At 35.3% G+C, this 19,670-nt stretch overlaps 1 protein-coding gene and 1 long non-coding RNA gene across 2 annotated transcripts; one reads left to right on the top strand and one right to left on the bottom strand.

Moving 5' to 3' along the window:
• The first annotated feature begins 5,842 nt into the window (after positions 1-5,842).
• LOC131625078 (uncharacterized) lies at positions 5,843-7,133 on the top strand. The gene is made up of 3 exons (XM_058895977.1): positions 5,843-6,200; positions 6,280-6,423; positions 6,601-7,133. The coding sequence occupies exons 1-3, from the start codon at positions 5,843-5,845 to the stop codon at positions 7,131-7,133; spliced, it is 1,035 nt and encodes a 344-aa protein (XP_058751960.1).
• A 3,403-nt stretch (positions 7,134-10,536) lies between these two features.
• LOC131625088 (uncharacterized) lies at positions 10,537-11,179 on the bottom strand. The gene is made up of 2 exons (XR_009290729.1): positions 11,048-11,179; positions 10,537-10,949 (listed from the first exon to the last, which is right to left on the bottom strand). It is a non-coding gene; the product is annotated as an uncharacterized LOC131625088 (long non-coding RNA).
• Positions 11,180-19,670: the final 8,491 nt, after the last annotated feature.

Below are 19,670 nucleotides of genomic sequence, written 5' to 3'. Positions count from 1 at the left end.
AGTTCAAATTCCTTGCTTAAATCAGAAACCCTAATTTAGAGGCTGTTGTCTAGGAGAGAGACTACATGCTTTCTTCTGGTATATCTTTGAGCATTTGAAAGTCAGATGGACTGAAATATTAATAAATATGTTGGGAAAATTTTGGGGTATGACAGTATACACACACCTTGTCATATATAATTGTTCATAACTGTTCATACTTGTTCATATTTGTTCATGTACTTGTTCATATTTGTTCGTACTTGTTCATATTTGTGATCGTGTTATATATACTTGTTCAACTTAGTACAACACTAGGTTCCCCATAGCCTCCTATTGGGCTTCGTGCAAAGAATCTCCCTAGTTTAGGTTAGGACATAGAGTATGGTTTCCCGGTGAAATCGCTCTAAGAGCTCAAACCAACTATACCATGCCTCCTCTTGGGCTTCGTACAAACGACTTGTCCCTCCTATAGCCACCTCTTGGGCTTACAATGCAAGGACCCTCGATTGTCCCTCCCATAGCCTCCTCTTGGGCTTACAATGCAAGGACCCTGGGATAGCCTCCTCTTGGGCTTCGTACAAGGACCCACGGGCTTCATATAAGCATCCCCAATATCCAAAACAAATACCCTAGGAGATTAGAAATTTATCATCTCTATGATAGGAGTATCTCATCTATATCATCTCAAACAATCAATTAATCAAATTTCTCTTTTGCCACAAGGCTGGCTAATCAATCAAACTTTTTGCCACCAGGCTGGCTGATTAATCAATGTTTTTGCCACAAGGCTGGCTTCGTCGAAACTTTTGCCACAAGGCTGGCTGATTGATCAAAACTTTTTGTCACAAGGCTGACTTCATTGAAAGTTTTTGCCACAAGGCTGGCTAATCAACTTGTTTTTGCCATAAGGCTGGCTAAACAAAAAAACATCTTTATCATTCTAAGCGCCATAAGTGGCACAGCCCAGGGCTTATAATGAAAAGATTTCAAACAAAATCAAACAGATGTATGTGATGATATAGATTAGATACATCGAACATTTAGATGACATTTGTCTCTTTTCCTTTGCTTCCACTAGCATAAGTGGGAACTTCGATTGCTCTGACTTTCTCAACATCCCTTTGAGAATACGTAGGCACATGGTCGTATCCTTGGCGAGCAAAACTTCTCCCTCAAACCACTCAAACCTTAGCACCCGTAGACCTCGAGCTACAAATGCTCTTATTCCCTCTAAGGGATATGTATGCAGAGGATCGCGATGATATTTGCGAGCATAATCAAACAAACACCTTAGTTTCCCACCTATCTCACAACAGAACCTCTCAATAACATAGAATGAAAAACATAACAAAGAAGCCTATAGAGTACTATAGATACGTTGGGTGCTAATACCTTCCCTTCGTATAACCAACCCTCTTACCCAAGATCTCTCCCCCACTTTTAAGGTTATTGCAGCTTTTTTCCTTTTCCTACTTTGGGAATAATAAAAAGTTTGGTCGTGACAAAAACAAAGAAAAATCTTTTTCTTGACCACTCGAGCCCAAAGAAGGCATCAGGTGTCTCATCCCACAAAACAAATGATTTTTCCCCGCGACAGACGCAACTTGATGACACCGGACCGAGATTGAAAGTTGGTACATACAAGCCGGAAGAAGCGACACCACACGATAAGTACTCGGGATCCTGTAAGCTATGCCCAACATGGTGAGATCATAAAAGCCATAAATTTATCATCATGAGAGAGTAGTCAGGTATGACTTTATCACTTTGAATTTGCGTAAGTTCTACTCATATGACACTACATGATAACACACACTGAGGCACGTTTTTTTTGTTTCCCCTTGAGCCTTACTAGCCGTCCCTTATTTATGTTTATCCATTGCGAACCCCTTTGAGCCTGTATCCCTTGTTTGTTTTTTTTTAAAACCGCATATATTACCCCTTGGCCAAAAAGAAAAAAAATATATTCCCTTTTACCCGTGCTCGGCATAAACGTTATGGATGTAGAAATTGTGCAAAGTTCTAAGTTTGGGGTGGTGAACCTTATACGAAAAGGGCAAGTGTGAAAAAAAATTGGAGACTCTTGAATGCTCGGAGAAAAAAAGAAAAAAAATAAAACTCATAAAAACACACTTGTCCCGGCTAAACGATATGGTTTCATTTGAAACACTTGAATAATTGAGTGAAGTTAAAAAGTCAATGTTAAACCCCATCGTATTAAAATAAGCATAATGACAAGAAATACAACATGATTGCCGAGCCCCTAAAACCTTTGTGTATTCGTTTCCTTGTTTATCCCACCTGTCCTAAGCCCCGTTACAACCCAAAGACCTCAAAAAATTGTGTGCAAAGAGTTTGTGTATGAAAGTAGAATTTTTTCAAATTTAAAAGTGAGAGACTTGCTTTTAACCGTGAGAGACTTGGTGAGAAGTGTGAAAAAGCTTACATGTGAAGGAGAATTTTAATGTGAAAGTGGAGCGGAAAATTCGGGGAGTAAAAGCTAGCACGATTGACCGGAAGGGTGGAAGTCGAGTTGTGAAAAGCACCGTTGTATTGTGGAAGCATAAATTTAGGGGTGACCTTTGTTTGATGTCTCAGGCATTGCTTGAGGACAAGCAACGAGCTAAGTTTGGGGTTGTGATCGGTCACCAATTTCACTTATACTCCGCAAATTATTTGGTAAAAATCGGTCATTTCAGTAACACTGTGAATTGTTTGTTCTTTGTTTTGAGTAGTTCCTTCATGTTTTGTTAATTTAATTGTTGGTGGTAATTGTTAGTAGAATAGTTAATTTTGATCACTTTGTTGGTAGTTATTGGTTATTTCAGGTGTAAGGAAGAAACGGCGAAAAAATGGGACGACAATAGAAGAAAACAAAGCCAAAATTGCAAGGAAAGAAGCTGACGCGGGCGCCAGTGTCATGGGACACGGCCGTGTCAGCTGAAAAAGGAAAAAGAGTGTTGTTGGGATAAGGCAGAGGCTGACGCGGGCGCCAGTGTCGTGGGACACGGCCGTGTCAGCTGAAAAGGGAAAAAGAGGCTTTTTGAAGAGAAAACAGAGGCTGACACGGGCGCCAGTGTCGTGGGACACGGCCGTGTCAGCTGTTGCGGCCAGAATTTGTTTTTTTAGCTGTTTTATTATTTCAAGTCTCATTAAAGGCTTTCTAGACTTTTTACATGAATGGAATGTAACCTAACACTACTTAGACCTAGTTTGAGAGTTTTGGTGATTATCTTGGATCATATTGAAGAATTTTTACAGTGAAGAAGAGGGCTAACAAGGGTTTTGGAGAACGGAGATTTTCAACGGCAATCGCAATTGAAGATTAAATCCTTCCCTACTTTTTGTAATGTCTATCATCTTTATTTTCAATTCTTCAAATATTACTATGAGTAGCTAAACCCCTCATTGCTAGGGGGTGTCCCTGAATTGCCATTGTTATGAACCTTATTTTCATCAATTTATGTTATTGAAGTTTTATGAGTTTATTTTTATTGTGCAAAATTCTTAATGCCTTTCCTATTGGACAAATAGTTTTCAGATTCACGGTTGAGATTTAGGTCGGACAAACCAACTCAACGCAATTTGCACAATAATACTTCGGTAAAATTGCTTAGGAATGAGGATTTAACCGTAGTAACCGTTTAATTCTTGATATTCATTATTATAGCGCTTGTTGTTATCTTTAATTTCTAAGGAATTAGAATTAAAGATAAGCACCAAAGGTTTTCCGTTAAGGAATTAAGGAAAAAAACTTTTGAGATTCGGTAGTAGCTTATTATAACTATATTTCATAAATTGGGGAATAAAGTTCATTGCGCGGCAATTTAAACACCTAACCTAGCATGCTTTCTCATATTGTCAAGAACCGTTATTTTACTTTTGCGTTCATTAGTTATAATTAATATAATTTCTCTATAAACAAACAAATCCAATGATATTTTGTTCAATTGAATAATTGTGAAACTTGTATTTCCTACGCAGTCCGCGAGTTCGATACTGGGTTTAAACCTCTTTTTATAACTACATCGGTGAAAAATAGTACACTTGCTAATTTTTTCGATCAATCGTGTTGGTGTTTTGAACGAAGTTTTTAATGTTAAGATTGATGGCAAGTTATTCAAAATTAAAATGGTGGAAGATTCTTATGGTCCTTTAAGAGTTGTGCTTAACCAGAAGGTAGATAGGAAGGAGGGTATTGATTTGTCCTCAGATTCTGAATTTGAGTGGAACAATCAAGTTGATATGGAGACATGTGAATAGGAATCAGAAGGAGGTGCTTATGTTTTTGCTGGTAACCGATGTGAGAAGGGTGGAGTGTCAAAGAGTAACGTTCAAGACCTGTCACTTCACTTTGAAAAAGTTTTCCTTAGGCTAGAGAAGAAGGATTTTTCTTGGAAATATAAAGATATTGGCTGTTTTGATGAAGCTATTGTTGTAGCTAGGGAGGCGGAGGCAGTTAATATTCCAGGAGGTGGGGCCCTTTCTATTACTTTTCTTTTTCCAAAATAATTGAAAAGGGACAAAAATTTTTTGTGGATACTTTTTTAAATCCCAATCTAGATTAAAATAGGGAGTATCATTTAGCAAAAGGACTCTAAAGGTTAGGAGTGTATATGAAAAAGGTGGGCCTAAACCCAAAAAGAAAGTAAGGCCCAAGAAGAGGTTATTGAGAGAAAGTTCTGATTCAATATCTTATTTTGGATTAAATGAGAAGGGAGTTTTGGAGGTGGACTCGGGGAGGCCTAATGTAAATAAGATCTAAGTAACTCTTCTTGGGAATTCTATTTCTGGTTAAACATCTAGTTTTTCTACAGGGGAAATATTGTGTGGTGGCAATCTCTCTGATGCAGATATGGTGCAATGTAATTATAGATTTCAGGAGAAAATGAGATCTAATGTGGGTTCTAACATTTGGTCTGCTATCTCTAACCTAGGAGTAGTTTTTAATGGGGGGAGAGGGATTATGTTAAAAAGATCTAAGAGTTGGAATGCTTGGACAGAGTGAGACAACAGGGGAAGAAGGAGTGTTTGAATGGTTTTTGGTGATTGTAGGATCTTTGAATATTAGGGGAGGAGGTAGTCATCTTAAGAGGAAGAGTATTAGCAAAATTATCTTTCAAGGTAAAGCAGATAAATTTTTGATCCAAGAATCTAAGTTGAAGGTAGTTAACAAAGAAGTGGTAGGGAGTCTGTTGCAAAAGGAGAGAATTGGTTGGTCATATTCGGCATCAGAAGGCATATCAGAGGGCTTAATAACTCTTAGGAAGGAAGATTATATGTCGGCTATTCTTATTTTTAGAGGAGTTGGGTATCTTGGTACCAAACTGGATTGGAAGGGAAGCATAATCTATATCATAAACATTTACTCTCCGTGTTCTTTACAAGACAAAAAAACTTGTGGAAGGAAATTCTGGGGTTAAGATCTACCTATTCTGATGGGGAATGGCTGATGGGCAGTGACTTCAACTCTATCAAGAATAGAAGCGAGGGGAAAGGCTGTAATGCGGCGAGCAACTCGGAGTACAGGTTCTTCTCTTCTTTTATTGAGGATAGTTTGCTGATTGATTTACCTTGTTCAGGTAACTATTTCAGCTGGTTCAGCGAGGATGGTTTGTCGATGAGCAGGTTGGATCATTTTTTGGTGGATGAGTCTTTGATTGTCAGATTGGGTTTGGTGAGTCAGAAGATTGGGCAAAGAAGCATCTCTGATCACTGTCCGGTTTGGACAGTTTCTAATAAGGCAAACTGGGGTCCTAAACTGTTCTTGGTGAACAATTCTTGGTTTGATGACAAGAAGTTTTTACCATTTGTTGAAAAAGAATAGAGGAAAATTAAGATTGAATGTAGAGGGTACTTTATGGTGAAAGAAAAGTTACGTTTGTTGAAGGCTAGCCTGAGGAGGTGCAATGACGAGGATTTTGGAAGATTTGATTTTCTCATTGAAGATGGTATGAGGGGGATTAACGTAGCCGACAATCTGTTTAAAATTCGCAAGGAGGAAGAGATTATTGGCTTGGTTAAAGTCAGGAGTGAAGCTTCTAGTAAAATGTGGTTGAATATGAAAGTGAAGAAGAATGTGTTGTTACAAAAAGCTAGAGTGAGATGGGATAGAGAAGGAGACTTGAACAACAAGTATTTTCATTCTATTTTGAAATCAAGAAGAAGGAGGAATTTTATTGGTAGCATAACTACTGACAGAGGGGGTGGTGGAGGAGGTGGGTGAGGTTAAGGAGGAAATCAGAAGGCATTTTGAAGCTAATTTTGCGGAGGTTAACTCGGTGTGTCCTTTGTTAGAGGGTATCAAATTTAAGTCCATTTCTACTGCTGATAAGAGTGTTTTGGAAGTCCAATTTTCCAAGGAGGATATTAAGGGGGCTGTTTGGGGTTGTGAATGGTCTAGGAGCCCGGGACCGGATGGTTATAATTTATTCTTCATAAGTAAGTGTTGGGACTTTATGAAGGAGGATTTCATATCTTTCTTCAATTAATTTCATGCTCATGGTTCACTTTCTAAGGATATTATATCCTCTTTCATTACTCTGATTCCTAAGAAGAAGCGTCCAAGGAGTCTCAACGATTTTAGGCTAATGTGCTTGGTGGGTTGCATCTATAAAGTTTTGTCCAAGTTCTTGGCAGCTAGGCTGAAGTGGGTTTTGGGCTCAATAATTTCGGAATCTCAAAGTTCTTTTGTTCCTGGCAGGAATCTATTAGATGGTGTTTTAGTAGCTAATGAGATCGTCGATTATGCAACAAAGGAAAAGAAAGGTTGTTTGATGTTCAACGTGGATTTCGAAAAAGCGTACAGCAAAGTTAACAGGGGTTTTCTAATGTATATGCTGAGAAGAATGGGGTTTGGGGAGCTATGGGTGAAGTGGATGTACGCTCTAATTTGTAATAGTTGGATGTCGGTCCTAGTTAATGGCTACCCTATGAAAGATTTTGAGGTTAGCAGAGATCTTAGGCAGAGAGATCCCCTTTTGCTGTTTTTATTTGTTATCATTGGGGAAGGTTTGAGCACGTTGGTTAAGAAGGCGGTCGAGGTTGACGTTTTTTCAGCTTTTAATTTTGCAGGGAATTATGATATAAACATCTTACAGTTCGCCGATGACACTCTCTTGGTTGTTAATAGTAACTGGAAGCAGGTGTAGGCGCTTAAGACCGTGTTAAGAGGCTTTGAGGTAGTCTCGGGATTGGGAGTCAACTTTCACAAGAGAAGGATCATAGGTATTAATTTACGTGACCATTTTATGACGGCAGCAGCTACTTTCCTTAACTGTAACATAGAAAATAAGCCATTTCATTTTCTTGGATTCCAAATTGGTGCTAATCATAATTTTGTAACATGGTGGGAGCCTCTGTTACAGAAAATGAGAGCAAGACTGAGCAGCTGGAAAGGGAGGATGTTATCTTTAGGAGGCAGGATTACTTTGGTTAGAACGATACTTTCGAGCCTCTCAATATTTCAACTTTCTTTTTTCAAGGCGCCGATTAGTGTTTATAAAGAAATTGAGAAGGTTCGGAATAATTTCCTGTGGGGCAGCATCGATGGTAAGAGGAAAATTAACTGGGTTAGGTGGGATTTGTTATGTTTATCAAAAGTGAATGGCGGATTGGGGTTCAAGAGCTTTAAGGAGTTTAATACGGCTCTTCTGTTTAAATGGTCTTGGCAGATTTTACAAGGTTCTAATGCGCTTTGGGTGAAGGTCTTGACTGCGAGATATGGTAATTTGAGTCACTTAATTTTATCTGCTGGTTCTAGGCAAAAGGCCGATTCCAGATCCAAATGGTGGGCGGAGCTATTTAATATCGAATCAAAATTTCCTTTTACTGTCTTGACAACTACTTATGAGTTTTATCCGGGCGACGAAAGGTTAATCCCCTTTTTGAGCACGAAATGGTTGCTGGAGGGAAGTTTGATGGTTTATATCCTGCTTTATTTGCTGTCAGTACGGAGAAAGGAGGGAATGTAGAGAGCATGGGTGCGTGGAGCAAATCTGGATGGGGGTGGGGTAACTTCGGGATCTTTACTTCCGAGCCGACACTGCTGTAGGATTTACTGTCATTACAATATTTTCTTCAGAATGTTGTGCCCTCTCCCTATACTCCGAATTCCATTGTTTGGCTGCAGGATAAACAGGTAGGATACACAACTAGGAGTGGCTATTTGAAGCTATTTGGGTTACGTCAGTTTATGACAGTCTCGATTTCGATCAAGGATAGTTTGTTGGATGTTTGGCAATTGAAGTTCCTTTTATAACTAAGGTGTTCGGATGGAGTTGTATTATTGATAGATTACCTTCTAAAGTATCATTGGTTTATAGAGGTGTTAACTTGGATTTAAGTTATGGGTTGTGTACAGACGAAGATGAAGATTTGTACCATTTGTTCCTTGGTTGTGGATTCATAAGACTAATATGGCTGGAGGTTTATAGTTGGTTAGGAATGAATTGTATTTTAGGAACTAATATCTCAGGTAGTTTGGCTTGCTGAAAACAGGAATGCAGTAAGGTGGGGGGGGGGGGGGAGGGTTGAAAGACAAAGCTAGTGGTATTTGGTTAACGGTGGTTTGGTGTATTTGGAGATATAGAAACGATATAGTTTTCAATGGTATTAAACCGTGTAAATCGGATTTAGGGTGGAATATTAAGTTGAAAGTTTGGAAGTAGTTTTGCTTAAGTAATATTTCTTTATCCAAATTTAACTTTTATGATTTTTATAAAAATCCGGTGGGAAATCTAGGATAAGTTTCAAGTGGTGGGAAATTTTCTTTCTGAGCTTTGTTCTCTCTTTTTATTGAATCTTCTTTTGTAAGCGGTTTCGAGTACCCCTAGTACTCGCTTTTTACTGAATCTTGCTTGTAAAAAAAAGTTAAATCTTTCTTTTGTTAGAATTTAATATGGTTTATTTTAGATTTCTCTTGTTATATTCTTTTATAATTATTTGTTCATATTTTTATCATTTCTCATATATATTATTTTATATATTCGTACTAATATTTTGTGTTTATGTGAGGTGCTACTTTGGGACTCTTGGACATTTACAATTTGTTTAATTTTCATACATTTATCATTTTGCTTTCATTTGATTTTTGTAATAATTGTATTAGTTACTTTTTCCTATTCGCTATATTTGTAATCCCTATCCCTGAGGCCTTATAATAATTTTTACCGCCTTCTTTACCTCTACCTTTTATTTGGTTCTTTCTTTGCATGAACAAATTGTGAACCCCCGTATTCTTGATCCATATACCAAGTCCTAACCCACTCTTTGTAAGCTGATTTCCTTGTGCATCGCCCTCGACCTTGTTTTTCAAGACTTTAATCACTTTTGTGCACTTGCACTCCTTTTCCTTAAAAAAACCTTTTTCAAAATAAATTCTTATGTTTCTTTTTTAGAAGAACTACAAATGCTCTGACTTCTCCATTGTAATGAGGAGATATGTAGGCACAAGATGTGATGTCTTGCTGAGCATAATTTTAAAATCAAACAAAGCTTTCTTTTGCACAAAACTCTTTTTACATAAATTTACAAAAAGGTTCCTGTGGAGTACCACAGATGTGAGTGGTGCTAACACATTCTCCTCGCATAATCAATCCTCGTAACTAAGATCTCTGCTTTGTTTTTATTAGTTTTTTACTTGAAAAACTTCTTTGGGTTTTATTTTGCTCTTTTCCATTTTCCTTTGGAAACAATAAAGCGTGGTGGCGACTTTTACTAAAATAATGAGTCAGGTCAATCTAATGGCCTTGGTTTCATTTTTCACCGCTACACTAAGAAATATATTTTTAGAGTGATAATACTCCTCCTTAGTTAGATAGAGTGTAAACCCTCTCCCTAAGAGTATACTTCTCCCCCTTTGTTGAAATTGAAAATGTGGATAAAAGATGCAAATATGCACTTATGTTCTATCAATCTATAGCGCAAAATATTATGGGAAATTAATGTAGTAATACATGGAATAAAGCATTTTATTAAACATCACAGCAATGATAGATCATTTGACACGCTCTTAAAACAATAATATCATAAGTGTGGAACTATGCAAGAACAAGTAGTGATTAGATACACTTATGTATGGTAAATATTTGAATTCTATCATGTGATCTAAAGAAGTATGTACTTTGCCATCGAAGAAATTACTCTTGATAAGAAACATAGGATGTTTAAAGTAAGATTTCCTAAAATGTGTTTAGACATGGCATAAGGTCTTTATGCAAACAAAGTGTTGAATACACTCATGAACATGCATCTGATATATCTCTTCATTCAAGGTAAGGGTTTCTGATCATGGTAGAATGAGGAAAGTATGCAACATGTTTATTCTAGGCAAAATTTTCTAATCCTTAGGCATGACATATATACATGGCAGAGATATCATGAAATAACTTGTCTTTTTATCAGTGACAAATTGATATTTAAGATTTAGTGACTGATATATTCTTAGTAGCACCATAAAAAATTATTTTTTAACTTAAATATTAAAGATATTAATGATAGATAGTAACAAATGTATCAAAAACTAAAATTACATAACTGATAATACATCTACAATTAAAAGAGAAGAAGACAATCTAAATAAATTTATTAATACCTTATTTTATTTCATCATCATCATCTTAACTAACGACGAAATAAAATTACATTTTTAAGACTTAAATAACAAAAGAAAAATAAATTTATTAAGCGCCAACATGATAACTAAACGACAATTCATGGAAAATTGTAGTAAAGAAATTGGGTATTCTCTTAAATATTACACCAAATGCATCATGTAGCTTCATCCTTTTTTCGATCGCAGTTGTGAAGATATAAACCATGATTTTTCTTATTAAATTCAGCGTCAATCACCACTAAACTACTTAACGATTGGTCTACACAAAAACACTTACGCTCTATACATTTTGCTACTTTGGAATGACGACACTTCATGAAGTTACAATCAAAATCCTTATAACATAGTTTACCTGTAAGGAGAAAAGATGATAAAATAATATAAATTAATTTGTGAAATAATTGTGTCAAATTAAATAAGAAGATTTGAAAAGCGATCAAATCGGCTTACATTCAACATTTGCAGCAGAAAAAAATAGTAAAACAATGATATTCATAACACGAATAAACTTCACAATTTTAGCCATACTTTCTTCTTTCCATGTAAGGGATGGATTTATCACTTTATAAGTTATAATTTGTCCTCTATTTACCAATAAAATAATTTGTAGCTCTTATGAAATAGAAAAAAGTACTTTTTAAAATAATAATTAATATTAAATGTCCCTTAAGTATATTAATGCAGTGTTTGCCTCTTTAAGACAGAACGGCCTCTTTAAGACACTTAATAGATTGACCAAATTTAAAATTTATCAATTATAAGAATTTTGTTTTTTCAAGTAACTAGACATTTAAGTAACCAAAATAATAATAATAATAATAATAATAATAATAATAATAATAATAATAATAATAATAATAATAATAATAATAATAATAATAATAATAATAATAGTAATAGTAATAATAATACATTTATGTGTGCGATTTAACAAAAAGTTCTATTATATTATTATATTTTAAAATTTTTAATATATAGATATAAATGTTTTTCTTATATTATTTGTCTTTATTTTTTAATATATTCTAATTATTTTAATATTTTGTAGCTTTATTTGAGTACTTTCAATAAAAGTTATTTAAATTTTCAAATTGGTAAAATAGAAGATTTATATTTAGTTCTAATATAAATCATATTCTCAATTGAAAAAAAAAAAGTAGAAGATAAACTATTGTGAAGTTACTTAAAATAGAAAAAACGAAACTTATTAAATGATAGAAACTTTTTAAATTTGCAAAGCTCGACCTATTATATTGTTGTTTTGGAGGTTATGATTAAGTTTAAGACAATAAAAATAATTAGGGTTAAATATATTAAGCCCCCTGTCAATAAAAATAATTCTTCATTCTGGAAAAATTTTGCAGCTTTGATTCTTCTTCTTTGTCTTCGTCTCCAATTCTCCTTCTTTGTCCATCGGGTGTCATCGTCCATCAATTGGAAGCATGGTTGGATGCAGTTCTTGTGGGAGCACTCTTGATTCAGCATCGTTTTATGGTTTGCCCATATGTGGCTCTGGTAGAGCAATGAAGATGTGGGTCGCCAACACAGTGCAAAACCCCAACCAAAAGTTTTGAAAATGTCGAGGTGCTGGGGTGAGTTTGTTTCTGTAGAAAGTTCAAATAAAGTTTTGATTTTTCTTAATGCTAGCACATGTGCAACTTGTTTTTTATAGATCGAGAATAGCTGTGAATTATTCCTATGAGATGATGAAATTGGAGACTTCAACAAAGGGGAAACTGTTATTCATCCATTTTGTAAGAAGTGTGATGTACTAGAACTGCAATTGGAATCAATAACAAGCAAATTGAAGATGAAGTTTGAAGCTCAGAAAAGGAATAATATGCAGCTTAAGTTAGCAAATGTGTTATGTTGTTTGGCTGTTGGTTTGTTTTACAATTTCATATAATTTATAGTGGGGTCAATATTGCCATTGTTTAGGCTCGAGGCATGTAATTTGGAATGATGAATCATGTAATTGTTCAGTACAATGTAATTTTGAAACATGTTATTAAATGAAAGTAATTGGGTTTCTTTAATTATGGCTCAATAGCATTACAAAATTCTGAATGTGTAATTCATTATGTTGGTTCAATATCAGTACAATGTCAGTACAAGATTTTGAAACATAATGTGAAACAAAATTCAGCTTAAGTTAGCATTAAGTTGGTTCACTATCTGTACAAAATTCTGAAACATGTTATTGAATGATTGTGTTCAATAGCAATACATTAAGTTGGTTCAATATCACTGATTATATTAAGTTCTTAATAGCACATACAAAGTGCATAATTTAGTCATTACAAAAAGTGTGCATAACAACACTGCACCAAAAGTATTACATAATTAAGTCATAACAAAAGTGTGCACAAAATAACATGCACCAAAAGTGTTTATTACAAAACAACATTGCACCAAAAGTGTGCATTACAAACAAAAGTAGAAAAACAGATGCTAAAATTACTTCCTTAGTGTCCATGCATATTGGTTGACCGGGGTCAGAACCAGAACCTGTGAATGGTTTAGGTTTTTTGAACCAACTCTCCTTTATCCTCTCACTTGACCTCCTTCTAGTTGGTTTGACAACCATCTTTGCCTTACCCTCCTTTAAGTTACTTGTTGAGGTCTCAAGCATAACCTATGTTCAATTGTTTCAAACATTTCTTCAAACACTGCAATCAGACCTTAAAACAAATGATAAAATTTGACATTTGAAATAGGCATTGAAATAAAATTGCATACATGGCTAATTAAAATAACCTACTACCTTTTGTTCATATGAATTAAATAAGTATCTTTTATCTTGTCCAATATCTTCCATTAACAATTGTATGAATCACCTCCATGATTCTTTTGTTTCTGTTTCCACCACTCCAAATGCCAAGGGGAAGTATTGGTCATTTGGGTCTCTTCCAACAACAATCAAAAGTTGGCCTCCATACTTGGTTTTCAAATGCAAACCATCTACCCCAATGAAGGGTCTACAACCATTTATAAACCCTTTTTTACACCCATCAAAACAGAAATAAAATGATCCAAACCTTGGTTGGATTGAAGGTAAAGGCCTATATATGTTGATCTTTATAGTATTTCCAAGATTAACCTTATGCAACTCAACTGCATACCTCCACAAGTTTGCATATTCCTTTTCTGCATCTCATTTAATAATTTTCTTTGCAATCAACTTAGCTTTCCATGCCCTACACACAGTTATGCCAACAGAATAATTTTTCCTCATGTCTTGGATTATGTCACAGATCCTTACCTTATCAGAGGTTTGCATCTTTTTAACCACAACCTTAGCCACACACTTTGAACTTGCACTTTTATTGTCCAAAATCCTAGCACATGTGTGGGTTTCTTTTATAGTCTTGATGGCAAAAGTGTGCTTATGACCCACCTTAGAACAAAGCATTAAAAACACACATTTGGCCTTACATTCAACCCTCACTCTATACCCCTCATTTTTTACAAAAGCAATTTCCCTCCCATTTAATAATGTCCACTCACGGATGGCTTCTTTAAAATCATCTAGGGTGTTGAACTCCATACCCCACTTAAACTTAAAATCCTTATTAAGCCCCTCCTTCTTAAACTTCTCAAACCTAGGGCCTTTTTCATCCTCTGAGTTATCAGGATCAGAGCTCAATAAATCATCACTAACATACTCATCATTATCACCTTTAGTCTTACATGGAAAAGTCAAATAACCTGCTATATCAAGCCCCTCATTCACTGGTAAAGTCACATCAATCTCTTCAAAACCATCAGCAAGATTTGTGGTCCTTTCATCCTCTCTATCGTTCAACCCTTCAACAAGCTCTTCATCACTAACTTCTATGTTATCACTATCATTCACACACTTAGGACTGTTACTATTACTAACTGCATCGTGTTCAACAAGCAAAACCCCGTATGCTTCCATCAAACATGCATACGCTGCAAAATCATAAGCATCACCATCATTCTTAATTTGGAAATAGTTAGGATCTATTTCTACGATTTTCGTCCATAACCTAAACGACCCAGCTACGTAACCCCACACACTTACTATGTTTTGAATGTGTTGCTGAGTCCATGTTTTGATGTGTTCTCTAGTAATAACTGTGGATACGCCGCCTCTGTAAATCGTCTCACCATCTTGAAGCTTTACGAACTCTCCTCCATGGTGAAACACAGTGTTAAACCTGACATTCAACTGAAACAAAAACAAAATGTAAGCAAAATAACAAACATCAATGCTATCCCCAAGTACGAAAGAAAGAAATGACCAGTTACCTCAGCCGATTCGACCGGTTCATCACCGTTTCAAGCCATCGCAGCTTCGTCTTCTCCGTTTTCCACTTCAGAGCTTCGCCCTTTCCAAATTTTGAAAACCCTAATTTTGTGTTCACTTGTTTTTTTTTGGGGGGGGGGGGGGTGGTAAACAACCAACATACATATTTCCAAACTTCATATAAGCCCAGTCATCAAACAATTGCCACTGTGGCCAATACTTCAAAGCCCAGTCAGCAAATATGGTAAAAGGGTTAGGTAAATTCAGGATTTATAAATTATAAGGGGCCTTTAATAAAAAAAAACTTAAGGGTTCCTAAATCAAAACTCGCTATAATGGCAGGGGCAAATAAATTATAAGTAATAGGTATAAGGGGCCTATAAATTATAAGAAAATATTGTGTAAGTTCCATGTTATAATGGAACATTTTCTACCAATAGGTATACGTTCTATTCTGCCAGAAAAAGTAAGAAGCGCAATAACTAAACTTTGTTTTTTCTTTAAGTCAATTTGCAGTAAGGTGATCGATCCTGTGATCTTACCAACATTGCAAAAAGAGATAGTTGTTACATTATGTGATCTTGAAATGTATTTTCCTCCCTCGTTTTTTGACATAATGGTTCATCTAGTCGTTCATCTTGTGAAAGTGACACAATTGTGCGGACCAGCTTATATGATATGGATGTACCCTACTGAACGTTATATGAAAATATTAAAAGGGTACGTGAAAAACTGAAGTCGACCGGAGGGTTGTATTGCCGAACGATACGTTGTTGAAGAAGCGGTTGAATTATGTTATAATTATCTGTCAAATTTTCAATCAATTGGACTCCCCAAATCTTATATTGTCGGAAAAAAAGAAGGAAAAAAGCTAATTGGAAATAAAGTTATGACAGTATCAATGGTCGAACGGGATCAAGTGCATTTGTATGTTCTGCACAATGAGATTGAGGTTGAGCCGTATGTTGAAATGCACAAGGGTGTTCTCCGAGGTTTAAATCAAAATAGAAATGAAAATTGGATAGTACGAGAGCAAAATCGAAGTTTCATACCATGGTTTAAGGAACATATTTATTCAAAGTATCATTCATATCCTGCTTCAATAACAGAAAGGTTTAGATGTTTAGCATATGGTCCAAGTATAGTTGTGTTTTCTTATAGCGCATACGCAATTAATGGATACACATTTTATACCAAAGAACAGGATGATAAAATTACTATGCAAAATAATGGTGTTACCTTGGTAGCTGAAGCAATGCACATATCAAGTGCGAATGACTTAAACCCGAAATTTGCAAATTTGTCATATTTTGGGGTTATCGAGTGCATTTTTGTGTTTAATTACGCGAAGTTTCAGATTCCTGTATTTGGTTGCAAGTGGGTTGAAAATAATAATGGCATACGAATGGATAAGTCAGGATTTTTGCAAGTGGATCTCAATAGGGTGGGGTACAAATATGAGCCTTCATTCTAGCCTCTCAAGCTAAACAATTTGAAAATTCTAGTAACTCACACGCGATGTCGTACTGGGTGTTATGACATCCACAATTACACAATACAAAACGTTAAAACAGAAACGCATAAAAATAGTAAAGAACACAACAAATTGTTCACCCAGTTCGGTATACAACAATACCTACTCTGGGGGCCACCAAACCAGGGAGGGAATCCAATATAAGCATAATTAATTCGGAGTTAAACTCCCCAGTTTACAACTCCTCACTTAAGACCTACCCAATGTAATCCCAATCACAGCAGTGATTATAAACATTAAACAAATGAGAGAGAAAACACACTTCAAAAACACACCTTGATCTTCTTAAAAGCTTCAATCAAGAGACACACACTCGTGCTTAAAATCTTAGAGTGACAAAATACATAAACAACCTATTCCAATACAATCATCAAAAGACAATTGCTTGGAGTACTAGAGACTAAACACACAGCTACAGAACTACGGTTCTTCACAATTAACAAACTTTCTCTCTGTGTTCCAAATTAGGGTTGCATTCTTCTTATATGCAGCTCTTGGGCCTTGGGCTTCTTAAGAGTCAAATTAGGGTTAACCAAGTTAACCTAATTTACACGTCATCTGGTTTTTACAGAATGTGCTGTCAGCGAAATCTTCTAGACGAAATATTCAGCACACAATAAAAGGTTTTCTAAATTGTAGATTGAGATAAATCAGGAAACACAATAATAAAACAAAACAGCTCCTGCTGTCAGACAAGGATGTCAAGACATCGGTCATGATATTCACTAACAGAACCTGTATTAACTTTACACATATGCAACCTGCATAACACAATATAAATCATGTCATGACATCAGTCAAGACATTAAACACCCAGGTATGTTTTACCATAAATGCAGCCAACATGAAAAACATCTACACAAGTGTTCTATGTGAATGATCTGACAAGTACGAAATGGTCTATAGTGCTTTTATCTAACAAAGTAATTGATGAAAACATTGGAGATCAAGGTGATATTGGTGTTGGCATTGAATCTTGTACAAGAAACGATCAAAATGAGAATGAATCTTGTACTAGAAATGATCATAATGAGGGTATTTGGATCAAACCAACCGTCCGCGTTGTTAAGAGACACGTAGAACATATTCCTACCAAGAAAAGAAAGAGACGTTAGTGAAAAAGGTAATAGTGTAATTATAGCTTATATCATTCAATAAAATATATATATATATATATATATATATATATATATATATATATATATATATATTCAATTTGTATAGTTTTTTTCAATTTTGTGTCGATTGTTACAATACTTGTCATTTGAGGTTTGTGTCATGTACCGATGAGTTCAAGATAGTTGCTAAACCATTTCCAAACATCAAAACTCGAGCTAATCGGAAAATGACACAAATATCCGATTTTGGGGCATATTCTCGTTTTGTACATAACTTTTGAACCATGTATCCGTTTGTCGACTTCTTTACATGTAACTATACTATTTTGACGATTATGGAGCTGCTCATGCACTTATCTTTGCATTTTGGGACTGTTTTTTATCGGTTTTGCTTCTTTCCTTAATCAAAAGTCAGGCTTAGGGTATGAATTTCGGAAAACCGACTTCATTTTTGAGTTCATGAGTATGTTTTACCATAGCCATGTAAATTTCGTTCAATTCCGACAACTTTCTTTTTTTGACACTTATTCCGATTTCACCGATTTCGGTTCCGATTTACTTGTACATAGTTACTTTGACTTCCATTTGACTTGTATACATATTTAAATAGTAATAATGTACTAATGTGCTTTAGTTTGTTTGATTTGGATATCGTTTGTGCATACTTCGTTAATTTGACATCGTTGTTGTTAATCGTTAAGTGATGAACTTACTAACATTGGGAATTTGTATAGATTTTTATATTTGTCATTTCATTTTTATATCCATTTTTATTTTTATACAGGTTAAATGGCTTGTAATCAAGAAAACTCACAAGAAAACTCACAAGATAGAGATGTTCCAAATACAAATCCTCCCGCTGACACTTCAGCAAGAGAAGTTGCACGAGGCATCACCATTATGAAGGGAATCATTTGTGATAGAGACAAAGGATTAATATATAATTTAGAATGGAATCGTGATAACCAAGCAATTGGGACTAATGCTGCAAAGTTGACAAGCTACATTGGTACACTTGTTCGTATGCATATTCCAATCTCCATATCTAAATGGAATATGAAAAGTAAAGAGTTGGACGAGAAAAAAGATATGTTTTGGGCTGAGCTTAAGGTATCATATATGGTTGTTGTTATTATCTTGACGATAATGTGTTTAAATTACTTATACTAACACACTCTATGCGTATGTTTTTTTGCAGAGGTCTTTTAACATACCAGATGAGCGTAAAGGCTACATACTTGGTTTGGCCGGAAAAAGACATAGAGGGTGGAAAATTTTTTTAACAAGCACCTATCTTAAGGATAAAGAAGGAAATTTTATTGAAGAGGCCCCGGGACGTCCAGAAAAGTATGCGATCTTCATTAAAGATGAAAATTGGGTTAAGTTTGTAAATCAAAGAGATGAAGATTTCCGGAAAAGGAGTGCCAAAAATAGGGCGAGAGCATCAAAACCCGTGTATCCATACAAAAAAGGGCGTTCGGGATATGCACGCTTAGAGGAAAACATTGTAAGTAAATAGAAATGCTACGTTCTTATTAATTGTCTAAATGTGTTGTAATTAACGATCTTATCATTTGTGTCAATGCATAGTTAGAGGAGACGAAAAGTGAGGAAACCTCACTTCCAGAACATGTGTTGTGGAGAGAAGCTCGTGTGGGCAAGAATCGAGCTGTTGATCCCGATGTTCAAAAAATTTATGATTAATGTGTAAGTATAACATTGTGTCTTTAATTAAATAAAATGTTTATTAATATATAATTGATTTTTTATCTCCACTAATATTTTTTGAAATCCAAATGAATTACAGGAGACCATGTCGCAATCGGTATCCACCGGTGAGGACCATGATAATAGGAGCGTACTTAGTAGAGCACTGGATGTTCCTGAGTATCCCGGTCGGGTGAGGGGTAAAGGTCATGGTGTGACTCCAACCTCTTTCTATAAGCATCCTAGGAGAAGAAATCCTACCAATGACGAAGTGATGCAAAAATTGCAGGATTTACAAGCACTAGTCTCTGAATTGCAAAGAGATAAAGAGATATATATGAGGGAAAAGTACAATACTTCATCGGTGAAAGAAACTAGTGATAAATCTAGTATCAACTGTCAAAATAAATTTCCCGAGGTAATTATAAATTCTTTTTTCTT

This window comes from Vicia villosa, unplaced genomic scaffold (assembly GCF_029867415.1).
Source record: "Vicia villosa cultivar HV-30 ecotype Madison, WI unplaced genomic scaffold, Vvil1.0 ctg.000182F_1_1, whole genome shotgun sequence".
Taxonomy (NCBI): Eukaryota; Viridiplantae; Streptophyta; class Magnoliopsida; order Fabales; family Fabaceae; genus Vicia; species Vicia villosa.
This window is presented reverse-complemented; position numbering and strand designations above follow the sequence as displayed.

Excerpts from the sequence above, each read along its gene's own strand:
- LOC131625078 (XM_058895977.1), top strand. The coding sequence starts at position 5,843 with ATGGTGAAAGAAAAGTTACGTTTGTTGAAGGCTAGCCTGAGGAGGTGC. Across the intron at positions 6,201-6,279 it reads CAGAGGGGGTGGTGGAGGAG|AGGGTATCAAATTTAAGTCC; the intron begins GTGGGTGAGGTT and ends GTCCTTTGTTAG. Across the intron at positions 6,424-6,600 it reads TTATAATTTATTCTTCATAA|TTTTGTCCAAGTTCTTGGCA; the intron begins GTAAGTGTTGGG and ends GCATCTATAAAG.